The 14987-nt window shown below is 42.5% G+C and overlaps 1 protein-coding gene across 1 annotated transcript; it reads left to right on the top strand.

Annotated features, from left to right (window-relative positions):
• The first annotated feature begins 146 nt into the window (after window positions 1–146).
• On the top strand, window positions 147–14741 carry atp5f1d (ATP synthase F1 subunit delta). Its single transcript, XM_015971607.3, has 5 exons — window positions 147–387; window positions 1442–1595; window positions 2144–2232; window positions 14407–14536; window positions 14620–14741. Exons 1-4 carry the CDS (start codon window positions 271–273, stop codon window positions 14527–14529), a joined length of 483 nt encoding a protein of 160 aa, XP_015827093.1. The 5' UTR covers window positions 147–270; the 3' UTR covers window positions 14530–14536; window positions 14620–14741.
• The last annotated feature ends 246 nt before the right edge of the window (window positions 14742–14987 follow it).

Here is a 14987-nt window from a genome sequence, read left to right as displayed (position 1 = left end):
TTTTAGCCCGAGACGGTTTGAGCCTGCTCTCTGGGATGTTTCTTCCCAATCAGACAAAGATATTTTCAAATAAACGTCGTCATCATGATAAAGCTTTGCAGTACTGTTGAATTTTAGAAGACTACCCTACCCAACTTCCTTAGCGCCGCCGCAAAGCCTGCTGGGTAGCCTCACAACGTCCTTGTCCTCAGCGCACACCGACTGCCTGTTCACGCCGGGGTTTGGGAGTCCGTCTTTCACTAGTACTTGAGCCCATTAAAACTTTCAGACATGCTGGCAGCCAGACTTTTCCGCCGGGCTCTCCCTGTGCTGAGGCAGGCTCGCTCTTATGCCGACGCCGCCTCCGGTGCCCCGCAAATGTCCTTCACTTTTGCCTCTCCGACGCAGGTAAAGAACTGTGGTTCCTACCGAGGCTTCTCGGGCCCATTTAACTTAGCGGCTAACTTACGTGTTATTATCAAAACCCATTAATGCCCGTTCCTTAAAATGACTTCTGTAAAAGTTCTGTTGCAGAACAGAACCAATAGATAGTTTAGATATAATTGCTGCGCGTTTAATGGCGGTCCAGACACTTGCGGGTTTGATGTGTTGCTTGGTTAGCTTCGTTAGCTAACCTGGTTGTTAATCATTTACTTTTCAACAAAATATTTAGCAGAGAAATCTAAATAAAATAAAATTGAGGTACAACTTCTGTGGAAGTCTTACACGTTTGTGTTAAATTTTAACGAACGTTGTTTTATATTTAGGAAACCATAAAGCGTGTTTAGTGTGTAGTGAACCTTAACCTTGAAGTAATTGTGTCAAACTGAACGTCTAACCGTTTGTATCGCTCTCTTCTGGGGTTTGTGTATGTTGTGGAGCCTTTTGATGCACGCTCTTGGGAAAGACAAACGCTTTCTTTTCAAACTCATGCTAAATGTGTGAGACTCCTCGTGATCCTGAAATTGTTCTACAAATACACATTTGTAGGTCTAAACAGCTGGTTTGTGCTTAACTTAATGTTCGTATTTTTAAATGTTATTGTAGCCTTCAGTTTTTACTGTATGGGTTCAACATTTGTGCTGAACCTCCATGAACTGCTATAAAACTGGACAAATATGTGATGACCTCAAATTAAGAGTCACACATTTGCTGAGTTCAGCCGGATCCTGCACATGAAAGTGTTTCTTCACCTTTTAGAAATAAACTAATTCATCTGATAATGATGGAATTCAAATTATGCACGCTGATGTTAGTTGTACAGTTTATTTAATTATTTATTTATTTATTTATTGACAGTATGCAAATATTTTCATTTTACTTACCAGAAATGGCTTGGCGCAGCAGAAAATCCACTCAACATACTTAAATTAATCATGTTATAAGTTTCATGCTGTGATTCTACTGAGGCTAAAGTTAGTTTCCATCCGTCACATTTTCTATGTTTTTTTTTTTCTCTCAGGTGTTCTTCAGAGAGGCCAGTGTGAAGCAGGTGGATGTGCCAACGCTGACTGGTGTGTTCGGTATCCTTCCTGCCCACGTGCCCACCCTGCAGGTGCTCAGGCCCGGCGTTGTCACAGTCTTTAATGATGATGGCTCCTCTGCTAAATACTTTGGTATGTTTCAACTCTGCACTAATGACACTGATCTTAATGTGGTTTGTGTCACGATGTCCAGTTGAAAAAAATATTCATCTGTGTGGACAAACAGCCACTTTAGCTGCTGAAAGTCTGTCGCTCAGTGAAGATAGAAGACAAAGTTTAAACATCTTAGGTGTGTTCTTGCTGTGTCTTGTTTCTAATTCCATGCTATCGTTCTTTTTTAAAACACAGAAACGGGTTCGTTACCTGTTTTTTCGCTTCGTTTAAACAATCTGAACCCATAAAGCTCTGATTCACAATACACATGTTTAATAAAGACAGTTAAAGTGATAGAATAGAATAGACTTTATTGATCTCACTGTGAGGAAATTCACTTGTTACAGCAGCACCAACACTTAAGAGAATAATTTGTAGAAAAATAATAACGAAGGTACATGTAGATACACATAGGCAGTAAGCTAGAATTGTAACCTGATTATATATTAAAAAATAGATTATATACTTACTGTGTGTGTGTGTGTGTGTGTGTGTGTGTGTGTGTGTGTGTCTTGTCTCTTGTGCAGTGAGCAGTGGGTCAGTAACAGTCAATGCTGATTCTTCAGTACAGCTGCTGGCTGAGGAGGCCGTTCCCCTAGATCAGCTGGACGTTACAGTGAGTAGAAGGACCACTTCTTTATCCAGCTGCTCGATAATCTATCCTGGAGGAAACTCAGAACGATTAGTTCGGGTCTTTTGAAACGGGTTTCTGTGTATAGGCAATGCTTTTCAATTGTAGTTAGCTCTTTGGACAACTTCAGCTTGGAGACATGGAGTTCGAGACACGACATGCAAACTAACAGACCTTAGGGTCAATTAGAAAGTGAGTTTCTGTCGTACTTGAACACTTCTAACCTGAGGAATGGCTTTATGCTAATTCAGTCTTGATTTAATAGTTAGATTCTGATTATAATATTATTCTGGCAAGAATATTTCATTTCAATTATTTGTAAATAGGGTTGTCACGGTAACCGGTGTAGCGGTAAACCCCGGTAAAAAAGTTGACAATAAAAATAACCGTCTTGTTTTGTAAAAAAACTATATTATCTCGGTCGGTGCGGTGACCTTTACCAGCCACCGTATCATCTGCTGAAGTTGCCGGCGGCACATGCGCGCTTTGTTGTTTACAACCAAAACTTTCTTGAAGCTAAAGCTGAAATAATGACCAAAGGAGGAGACGGCAGCGCTCAGGAGGACATTTATTATCCCTCAAAGAAGACAAAGTTGGAAGTACGGGCATCTTTTAGATATTTGAAGAATGCCGAGGGACATTTGATAGAAGACGGCTGTCCTGTTTGCAGCAAGAGCAGAAAAAGAGTCTGTGAAAGGCAGCAAAGCTTCAAATCTCATGACACATCTGCGTGACCATCACCCACAACTCTACAGTCAACGCAAGGCAAGCTAACGTTAGCGTTTTAGCTAAAATGCGTGATCCGAGGATTTGGGTTGAGGGAGAATGCAACGAGTCGCTATATAAAGCAGCCGCAGCGCCGCTACCTGCATATAAACCGTGTCGCGGACACCCCCATGTTGAAATGACGCTATGCATTACGGGGCTCCCAGGGGCAGATAAGAGTTGGTCTCTCTCCGAGAATAATTATGAATTTAACAATGATTACTGCCTGATGACATTTTCCCACATCTGCAAAGCTCACTGGAAGGACACAAACCGAGGACAATATTTTCCTGATACAGGGTTTAGTACTCAAGTAAGGGTAAAAAAGTATCTGATTAGAAGGCTACTTGAGTACTGAGTATCATCTGATCTAATATTTTTTAAATGATGACATCAAACTGTCATAAAATAAGAAGTTATGGGCAAATATTGGTATTTTAAAGACTAAAGGGGAAAAATGTAAACAAATAAACAACATAATTGCAAAATAACACATTTTAGGCAAAATTTAGACACAAACTGAGGACAATATTTTCCTGATATACAGGGTTTATTTAATTGTGTGAAAATGTAGCACGTTAAAAAAAATACCGTGATAATACCAAAAACCGTGGTAATTTTGGTTACAATAACCGTGAGGTTAAATTTTCACACCGTGACAACCCTAGTTGTAAAGCACCTTCCACATCCTTAGCAGAAGCCTACGGTGCTGAAGACAACCAATCGCTAACAATAAAAAAATTAAAAGTTTTAAAACCAGTAAAAGGGCATAAGAGCAATTAAAATCATGGCCGTGTTGAGATCCTCAATGTTGTAAGGCCTGAACATAATAATTGGTGCTCGGTTGGGACTTTAAACCAGGAGAGAAGGCACCCCCCCAACAGTAAAGGCAGCACATTCCAGAGCGTTGGAGCCAAAACTGCAAACGCACCATCTTCATATGGATGAAGTGTATAAATAATCCTATATTTTATTCTAAATTTCTGAGATAATGCTGAAACAACCCACTGTTGCATTTTTGAAGTGGGAGGTTTTAGTTATAATGGCATAAATCTACGTTGTAACTGCCTACTAGAGATGGAGAAACCAAAGCTTTCCAAACCACTGAACCAACATGAAGCAAACGCTTTTAAGTGGTTACCATCTGAACCCAACAGAATGAGTGACATCTGCTGGCCAGACTGCAGCATAGTAGCAGCATGGCACACAAAAGTCCGTTGTGTGTGGAAACGAAATCTGTCAGTTTCTGTCTTTTAAAACTTGAATGTAGTTGTAACGGAATCAAAGTGATGTAACTAACCAAAGTTGTATTTTAATACACTGTTAGTAGTTCACTTTTATAAACAGAAGAATAGGCTGTTTTTATCATCAGGGAGTTTAATTAAACACTCTGTATTGACTTTGAGACAAGAAAAGAGAGATATATGGGATCGTTTGAGAATCTTTAATTTCTGAATTATAAATTCTAAACAATCTACCAGGACTACTCTGTGATGGATGAGAATGGATTCGGATGTTGTGTTGGTGCGTGTGTGTGTGGGTGTGGGTCTGGTTCAGATTCTCTAGGATGACGTAATCGAATCTGGTCGTCTTTGTTATGACTAGATATCACGAGGCTTATAAAGTGATGACATGAGCCGCTATTTTGCCGTGTACGTACCCAGTGGGGTCTCCCAAGTAGATCAGGAATTGCCAGGTCTGGAAACCTCGGATGTACGATGGAGCTGTCGGTGCAGCGGTCACAACGTTTCAAAACCCGTCTGGAGGGTCGGCCCGGTACGATTCAGCAGCGTCAGCAGTTGCTCTTATTTTGAAAGGACGTCGTCTGGTTGTTAAACGACGAAAATCTCCCGTTTCACAGTTCTTAGTTTAAAGAAAACGCATCCGGCCAGGCTGCGCTTGTCTTTAGGATGATGGTGAATAGAACTGAAGTCAAAATGGAACTGCCTTAAAATGGCGTTGCCTTGTTTTATATCTCTGAATTGTTGATAAGTTTCAGTAAAGTAGATTGGACACTTGAAGTCAACACCAGATTCTCCTGCGGCAGCCGAAAGCTCTGATTGGTTGGAACAATGTGTCATGCATTTCTATGGAGATGAGGATCAGTATGTCTGCACCGTAGTCCTGGTTTCATTAAACATAATTCATGACATATTTATTTCACAGATCATTCACTTGATTATTGTTGATCAACATCTGTTTTGCTTAATAATTTTAATCACAAATAAAGTACTTTGATTAGGTAAAGCTTCTTCTTCTCCTTCGGACTCTTCTCCTGGAATGTAAACAGTCTGAGGAACAACCCGACCTTGGTTTTTCTACACGGTGTTATTGTGCCCAGGGGCCAGCTGTATGGAGTTGAAAACCATGAACTTCATAACCTTACATATCCCCCCTTTTCAAGGTCAATGTGGTCCTTCAAGAGACCACTTGGTCGTTGAACAAACCCAAGTTATGAAGAATCTCGACAACAGAACCGGATGCGATCCCAAGGGAACAGCCGTCTGTGGTGAGGCACGAACCCCACGCCAGAGAACAGTCTCGCACACTCCTCAGGAAGAACACAAGTCAGTAGGTTATTAATTATTCCCCATGGAAGTCATAAACGAAGCAACAGCAACGTCATATCCTCACGGGCAATAAAGCAAAGCAGGAGCAAATCTTGAACGTATCCACGAACAGGGTAGTATTCCAATTAAAAATCGATTGTTGTATCCGCAGGCAGGGCAATATTCCAAATAAAAATTGAATTATGTAAGAGTACTTATCGTAATCCACAAAAAGGGAAGAGCGGGTGACAGTAATCCCAACGAATGAGGTGGCCCAGCAGTCACGCCGGAACCACAGTCGTCCAAGGCCAACGAGCCGGAGCACCCTCAGGAGTAGTCGATGCAGATGACGAGTCACGGATCCACCCCCAGGAAGCAGGATCCTCACAAGCTCAGCAGAGGAGAGAGAGCACAGTGTAGGCACTTCAATGTAGACACGACAAAAGTGCATTTCATGTCATCAAAGAAATAAAAATAATAAAAAACCTAACTCTATGAGTGCCTTTTGTACTATGTGTTAGTTTTAAGTGTAATTACCCATTAAGTGAAGAAATGGATGCAGCCCTGACTGTGTAAGATGCAAAAAGGGATGATGCGAGAAGCAGAAAAATGAAAGAAACCCTAACTGGTATCAGTGAATCCTCACTGCAAATACTTGTGTCAGGACAGGGGCAAAATTGGTTATAGCCCCGTAGGATAAATCAAAGAATTGATCATCACAAACATAATATTCACTGTAAAAATCAACTGATCAAAGGTACTATAAAAAAAACAGAAATGTAAATCAGTACTAAAATGTAAATCAGTGGTTAGTAATCATGTTCATGTTAATGTACCCCTAAGGAATTGTGATTAGTAAAGATTAAAAAAAAACAAAATTTTGGACAACAGTACTATGTGACCTAACCCACTCACTGTTACCTGGCCTTTTACCTGACTCCAGGAGCCCACAGCACGTCCGTCTCAACACACCTTAAGTCTGCACGTGACGTATAACAGGAAAGACAACCATGTACACTCACAACAAACAAATTTGTGTAATCAGAGATAGAAATCTGTGGAACCAACGGGACGTATTTATCACCCCCCTTTTGAAGTCGGTGGATTGTTGTTGTTGGTATCGGCCAAATCTGTGGGACCCTTGTGCAGTTTGATATGGTCCCTGTGTACCCATTTGTAGACGGGCGCCTTGTTTTTGTTGGCGATCATGATCTGATACACGACCGGAGAGATCTTATCTGTAATCAGGTATGGACCCGACCATCTGGGCAAAAGTTTCTTAGCCAGCTTCCCCGAGGTCGCATTATTGTTACCCGATTCGGGAGCGAAAATGTAGTACCAGGCCTGGTCACCTACATCGAGTTCGGAATGTGAGGCTTTCTTATCGTAATAAGTTTTTCTGCCTTCAGCTGACTTTCCCAGAGATGCCTGTGCGAACGAGAATGCTGCAAGCAGGTGAGTTCGCAGGTTCTGGTCGTAGAAGTGGTCTATGACCTTCTCAATCTGTAACAGAAGTTCCGGGGGTCTACCCGGTGGCTTCGAGAGTGGTGGTGAGGTCGAAATCGCGTCCCCCCGCGAAAGACATGCCACCGAAGGGCGTCCGCCTGTGTCAGGCCACGGTTTGTACGGCTTTGGCTCCCGCACACGTGCAAACAGTTGTCCGGACGCACCGCTGATTCTAGCGTCAAGGCGTTGGAGACAGTCCAACCCTAAGAGCATGGGCATCGGCATCTCCTCGGCGATGTACATGAGGTGTTTAAAGGACATGCCTCCTATCGAGATGTTGACCTCAGTCGTCGCAGCCGCGGGTGAGGGAGCGCCATAGAACTCGTCAAAATCTTTTGGGCCCGAAATGAGTGTGGGGGTTGAGATGTCCTCCCCCCTTTGTTCGCACATGCTGCTGTAAAGAGCTCCGCTGATGAGCGAGATGTCCGCTCCTGTGTCTAATAATGCGACACAGCGTTGTCGTTGATTTACAGTGACCTCCACTGCGGGCCTATCAGATCCCCTTCTCACGACCAGAGGTGCAAGCAAAATTTTCTCAGTCACGGCGGTGGTAGTAGTGGTACTGCGGTCGTCATCTGCGGGTTCATCGCCTAACATCGCCACGGACGGAACGACCGGTGAGGTGTCGTCGCTTTCCTTAGAGGTGTTGTTGTTTTCCTGTGAATCAGAACCTGTGAAAACATCAACCTGCAGCATTTCAGTCTCATTTTGTGGCTTCTCAGGCAAACCCGGACCTGCAGCCCGTGTCGCCTGAGAATCACGCATGAATTGTTTGACGTCCTCGCCGTCTTTCTGAAGAGCGCAAATCATGTTCATCATGTTAGTCATCATGGGAAGGAAAGTGTTTTGAATCGCTGCCTGAAGTTGGGCTTGAAATTGCATCGCTACCTCTGAGTCCATTTTCCAAAATAGTAAATAGTCCTTTTTTATTTTATTTATTAATTTACTTTTTAAATTTGCCTTCTAATTAGATGTTTATTTAGAAACAACCTTACCTGTAGATTTTTTTTAAAAGAAGTAGTTACAAGGAAGCTTGGCTGGTGAATGATTATTTTGGGCAAAATTGTTCAATAATGCCAAAAAAAAAAAATATATCATTGTCATTTGACCTGCCCAAGATGGCGGGTCGAGCTACGTGTCGGGCACCTAAGATGGCGGACCGCCGCGCATGCGTCGTCCGACACCCGGCCTGGATCCCCGTAGCAATCACACGATTCTGAACACTGGGGCGTGTTTCAGAACCGCCGCTAAGGTTACCTTAAAGTACTCCGTACCGGAAGGTTTAGCGGATTAAAGGACGCAGTTCCGCTGCGTCGGAACGGCTAGAACGCTCCGCGGGACGCGTTCCCGAGCCTTCACACCGAGAGTGGCTAGTTAGCTCGTCGGCTAATGCTAGCGAACGCCCTGTAGCGATCAGGGTCTCAAAAATGCCTCGATCAACCAACGTGCCTCTCGCTCCGTGATTGAAAGGGTCTTAAAAGTGTACGCAATCTGGATTCAGTACCGCTCTGCGGGTGTTCTCGGCTGACAGCGTTTACCGAGCAGTCAAGCAACGGCAGGTGCTAACGAGAATTCCGACTAAGAACAGCGCGAATCCTGCGCTCATCGAACGGAAATAAATTTCCGACGGAGTCTTCTGTCTCCGATTACACAAATGGACGCACACAGTGTCACAAACACCACGACAAACAATAAACAGACGGTTCCAATGCAATAAAACAGGAGAAATGTTTACCCTTAGATGTAGGCCTCAAAATGGCCACCAGCACACGTCAGCACTTAAGGTGTTTTGATGAAACAGCGCCTCCCGTCGGAGGGTGATGAATGTGCACCCCCCCTTTCTGAGAGCTGAATGAGGAAGCGCTCGCCTTTTTCTCTTTTCTCTAACACACAGACAGTGAACTAAAAATCCCAAATAAAATGTCTCAGAGTCGGCACAAAGTGTAATAAACTGTGCAGATATCAAGCTTGGCTCGCCATATGTAACGGAATCAAAGTGATGTAACTAACCAAAGTTGTATTTTAATACACTGTTAGTAGTTCACTTTTATAAACAGAAGAATAGGCTGTTTTTATCATCAGGGAGTTTAATTAAACACTCTGTATTGACTTTGAGACAAGAAAAGAGAGATATATGGGATCGTTTGAGAATCTTTAATTTCTGAATTATAAATTCTAAACAATCTACCAGGACTACTCTGTGATGGATGAGAATGGATTCGGATGTTGTGTTGGTGCGTGTGTGTGTGGGTGTGGGTCTGGTTCAGATTCTCTAGGATGACGTAATCGAATCTGGTCGTCTTTGTTATGACTAGATATCACGAGGCTTATAAAGTGATGACATGAGCCGCTATTTTGCCGTGTACGTACCCAGTGGGGTCTCCCAAGTAGATCAGGAATTGCCAGGTCTGGAAACCTCGGATGTACGATGGAGCTGTCGGTGCAGCGGTCACAACGTTTCAAAACCCGTCTGGAGGGTCGGCCCGGTACGATTCAGCAGCGTCAGCAGTTGCTCTTATTTTGAAAGGACGTCGTCTGGTTGTTAAACGACGAAAATCTCCCGTTTCACAGTTCTTAGTTTAAAGAAAACGCATCCGGCCAGGCTGCGCTTGTCTTTAGGATGATGGTGAATAGAACTGAAGTCAAAATGGAACTGCCTTAAAATGGCGTTGCCTTGTTTTATATCTCTGAATTGTTGATAAGTTTCAGTAAAGTAGATTGGACACTTGAAGTCAACACCAGATTCTCCTGCGGCAGCCGAAAGCTCTGATTGGTTGGAACAATGTGTCATGCATTTCTATGGAGATGAGGATCAGTATGTCTGCACCGTAGTCCTGGTTTCATTAAACATAATTCATGACATATTTATTTCACAGATCATTCACTTGATTATTGTTGATCAACATCTGTTTTGCTTAATAATTTTAATCACAAATAAAGTACTTTGATTAGGTAAAGCTTCTTCTTCTCCTTCGGACTCTTCTCCTGGAATGTAAACAGTCTGAGGAACAACCCGACCTTGGTTTTTCTACACGGTGTTATTGTGCCCAGGGGCCAGCTGTATGGAGTTGAAAACCATGAACTTCATAACCTTACATAGTTGTGTTACAAAGTGGCTGTCCCAGCAAAAATATGCCTAGCAGCAGCAGCAGACTCAGGAGTTGTGAACAGGGATGGGTCCGAGAAGATGACCTCTGTGATCCCATGCATCATATTAATCATGGGGAGGACTATTGCAGACGCCCCCACCGTCGCCATACTTACCTGCGCGCTCTGGGGATTTGCCTCAGAACCCCTGTGTGCGCCGCACTCTCGACCGAGACTGGACTTGCTCCATCATTAATGTCTGTTGTTAAGATGCTTTAAAGAAGCATTCCTGCCGCCAACCATATTAACCTCCTCACCCTGAATTCAAAGCTGACACGAAGCATGTGACATCATAAAGCTTCATTTGGAAAAATCACGTGGTCTTACCTACAACGAAGCACGGCATCGACACGCACTTTGCTGACACTTCCGATTTGGAAGATCGATACAGGAGTCGAGCCACCTGCTCGAGCACAACATCACTAGTGTCTAGCTGTTAGTTCGTCAGCCCGCTCAGAACTAGTTTTTTTAGTCCTGAACTGAAGTTGTTCATTGAGCTATCTGCAGCAGGTAAGACGTTAGCTCTTTGTAATCCCACAGCAAACCCACTTAAACAAGAGTGTGCTCGCTGCAGAACCACAGAGGCGGAGCTGCACCAGAGTCGGCCCCGCCCATTCACGCAAACAGCCTAGCCCACACTGACTTCTTCTGTTTTTTTATTTTTTTATCGCAAACTCACCTGACCCACATGAAATACGGCTGTTACTAGTTTACAACTGTTAGCCCCAAGAGACCCACGGTTGTAATATTACAACATCAGATTTAAGTCTACAAAAATAAACCTTCCCCATTTTTTTTCTTTTTAAAACCACATTTACATTGCTAATAGGTCCTATTGTTCAGTTCTGCAACACTATTGGCTGTTAAAATGTGTAAATAGGCCCGTTTATCTGGCCTCCTAGAACAACATGTGAAAGGTTAAAGATTTTGCAGTTGTTTTCTAAATTTGGGTTTCTGGGGGTTAATGCTATGTTCTTTGCTCCAATTAAGCAAGAAAAATATAACTTGCTACATGACAAAGCCTGAATATATCCCGAAATGAAAAGGTTTCTTTTAGCAAATACCTGTCCATAGCCGCTGCAACAGCACTGGGGTACAACAGCATTTAAGGACAATTTTTAGTGTGTTCTGGTAGTCCAGTGGCAAAAGTGTCAGTTTTAAGTTTTGCTTTCCCCTCAGCTGATGTTGGTTCGACTCTCGATGGGGTCGGCAGCTATCTATTTATCCAGCTGAAACATTTAATTTGTTTATATTTTAGTTGTAATGTTTATTTTCTGCAAAATATTTGTGTCTCTAAAAGTTCTTTGAATTTGGTCGTTCCTAAACAGCATTTTAGTTGGAGCTCTGCTCACAAATGGACTCACACTGGCTAAATAAACGAATAAATAGAAAAACAAACACATTAGTCATTATATTGTAAACGGTATACCAATAAATGGTTAAAAACATACTACTGGCAAGTGTAGCTAGAAAAGAAGAAAAAAGTTTGCGCCGCTACCGGGAGGCGAACCTGCGCAAATCTGACTCCACAACCACTTCACCACTACATCTGATAACAAGCAAGTGGCGTCACATGTAATTGTGCTACCTAGTGTGTTTTTGGAGATGGGATGTATGGTTTATTGGCGGTGTCTCAGTAGAAGTCATTTCAGAAATAATTTGTCAGAAAATTCACAGAATATCCAGATTTGAGAACCAAGACCCGACCCGCTTCGGAGGAGGAGACCAAATTGAAGCTGAGATGGGAGGAAAATGTGTGAATGAGGCCAAAAATGGCTTTGGCGTATTTCTTATGAGGAAATGATAATATAACACGATAAAAAGTTCCAAAAGTTAGATTTTTAATTATATGGAACCTTTACAAAAACGGTTCAGTTAACCTCTCAACTCAGTCCTCAATCCTGCATTTTAGATGATATTAGCTATAACACCCTCTTTGGTTCCAGGATGCTATTAAGTCTGACAACTGGAAGGAAATAGGCTGACTGGAATGGGCGGGGCTAATTCTGGTACAGCCCCGCCTTCTGGTGCAGCTCCGCCTTTGTGGTTCTGCAGCGAGCACCACTAGACTTAAACAGCTTAACTGTCACTATTTGATTACAGAAAGATGAAGGAAAGCAGAGTTGTGTATTGTATTAACATATGTTTTTGTGTAACTAAATGTCTACTACCATTTAGATGAATGAGCTGAACAGGTGCACGTGGTTCAGATCATCACAAATTTGAACAAACGTCTCATTATTGAGTGTGAGAGATAATTGGAACAACCTGTAAACATCTGGCAGAGCTAATGCATGTAGGTTAAACAATTTAATGAGACTTGTGTGATGTCATTCATGTTGTTGATTTCTGCATCATCCACCCCCTCCTCTACGAGAGCAGAACTCCTCTGAACCCTCTCTGGTTATGACCGGCCGGTCTGATTAGCTTCACCCTGCTGCTGATTATCCACTGACCCATTTGCAGCTGAACTTCAGCGGCAATTCATCCTTTAAATGTCGGCCGTGTTAATTACCGGCTGCTTTTCTTAATGCCCTCGCCTTAGAGGGATCTGTCCTCGGGCATGGCCACCATTTCTGTGAAGCCGACGCTGCAGCAGAAAACAAGTTAGCTGCCTTGTTTTGTCCTGATTTTCCTCCTCTCTGTAGTAACGATGCACACAGGCCCACGCCGTTAATAAGGAGGGAAAGGTCAGTCACTGTTGAGTTACAGCAGATGTGCCAAATCCCCACTGAGAGACCTTTAACTTCCAGCAATGTTTGGCATTTCTGGTTTCTAATGGCGACTGTGACAAATAGAGCTTTCTGAGCAAAGAGACGGTGGGGATTTTCTTAGCTGATCTCCATCCTCACGTCTGCTCACACGGGCTGTTTCAGCTGTCAGCCTCTGAGCTTTTTGACTTTAGAGTCTTACTGATATACTTATAATTAGGGATGTGTATTTTTGAAATTCTGGCGATACGATACGATCACGATATATTGCGATACATTCAGTCAGACGTTACAAGCAATTTTTTTTTACTGAATTTATTGTAAGAATGTTCAATAAATGGTCCAAACTGATACGTAACATGTTTAACATGAGGTATCTGAACCATGATGGAGGGATTTACATTTCAGTGGTGGAAACAAAACCCGCTGCACACTGCTGCCAACTAGCGGGTGGCGATTGAATTGCGCAAAACGAAAAGAAAATACACAAAAGTTTGCATGTAAATTCTTTCAGGAATCAGATACACGGCTTTTGAATATCGATGTAATAATCGCAGGAAAAAATATCACGATATATTGCCATATCGATATTTCCGATACACAGCTTTTGAATATCGATATAATATTGCTGGGGAAAATATCACGATATATTGCCCTATCGATATTTTCTTACATCCCTACTTATAATAAAACCAAAACATTTTCTTCTATGTTAACATACTAAGCATTCATTTAGCTTTTTACAGCACTAAACTGGTGTAAATTACAATCATTTGAAATAATCATGTCACAAGGGGGACATCAAATAGGCCTCAGTTCCAAACGGATCATTCTGGTTTAGTCACTACGTGCTGCTCTGTGATCGTGTGGGGACAGCAGCTATTGATACAGATGGACCAGGAAATCGTCTGGTAATGATTGGTTTAATTGATCATCAGCTAAATCATTTTTTTCCCCACAGTCAGTGAACGCACCATTTCTGAGGAGCATAAAACCATCCCAGTATTTTTTCCCCCAGTGTGTGAACTCACAGCCACTAACATCTAAAGCTTAATTTTCACCATTATCACTATTTGTTACAATATATTCTGATGAAAAAACTGAATTGGACAGTAATTATCAGTTTGGAGCTGCAGAGGGATGGTGAAGGAATATCAGCCCTCAAACCCAGAATCTGTGCATCACTGGGAGTTATGGTTGCTTGGTCTGCTCCTGAAAAATACCTAAAGGCAAAGCTTTATTCTTTTATCAATCAAATGAAAATAAAATTCTGTGGAAAGTCTCACCGCAACACAGAAACGAGAACTTTGTGGAACAGGATTAAAATAAATGAAATGATTGATCTGCAGCTGCGCTAGGATCGGTGGAATCAATAAGGCTGATGTACAGATGTGTCATCGTGTCAGGTGGTTATCTGCTTAGTTGGGAGTTGTTGTTTTTTTAACTTCTGTTGCTTGTTTTATTTTTTTGTCCACCTTTAGGCAGCCAGGGCCAACCTGGAGAAGGCCCAGTCTGAGTTGGTCGGTACAGCCGACGAGGCAGTGAGGGCAGAAGTTCAGATCAGCATAGAGGCCAACGAGGCCATCGTCAAGGCTCTGGAGTAACCCTTTGGTGCGATCCTGCTGCTGCTGCAGCGTCACATCCTTCTGAAATACATCCAGAGTGTTGTCTAATGCGTTTCCTCTCCTCTCTAGGTCATTTGTTCTGTTGCTTTGAAGAAAATCGACTGTCCCCAGCTCAGGCATGTTGGTGTCCAGCTGTTTCCATTCTTTCTTTGTACAGTGGATAAACTTATCAATAAATTTATTTGGAATTACTTAATGCTGCTCTTTTTGGTCGTTACCTTCACATTGTTAAACAGTTATAGCACAGTGAGTCCTATTATTACATACTGGAACGTCTCCTGATTCAAATCATAAAAACTTTTTAGTGGTGTAGTGCCACTTCGTGCCACTTGATGGCAACAGAGAGCCGTCCCCCCAGCAAATTCCAGTTTTATTTTCAGGAAACAATTCACATTGGAAACCGTCACAAGACACATATTCATAACTTCACTTTAATT

The sequence above is a fragment of the Nothobranchius furzeri genome, chromosome 8 (assembly GCF_043380555.1).
Source record: "Nothobranchius furzeri strain GRZ-AD chromosome 8, NfurGRZ-RIMD1, whole genome shotgun sequence".
In the NCBI taxonomy this organism is placed as follows: domain Eukaryota; kingdom Metazoa; phylum Chordata; class Actinopteri; order Cyprinodontiformes; family Nothobranchiidae; genus Nothobranchius; species Nothobranchius furzeri.
This window is presented reverse-complemented; position numbering and strand designations above follow the sequence as displayed.

Excerpts from the sequence above, each read along its gene's own strand:
- atp5f1d (XM_015971607.3), top strand. The coding sequence starts at position 271 with ATGCTGGCAGCCAGACTTTTCCGCCGGGCTCTCCCTGTGCTGAGGCAG. Across the intron at positions 1,596-2,143 it reads CTCCTCTGCTAAATACTTTG|TGAGCAGTGGGTCAGTAACA; the intron begins GTATGTTTCAAC and ends TCTCTTGTGCAG. Across the intron at positions 2,233-14,406 it reads TAGATCAGCTGGACGTTACA|GCAGCCAGGGCCAACCTGGA; the intron begins GTGAGTAGAAGG and ends GTCCACCTTTAG.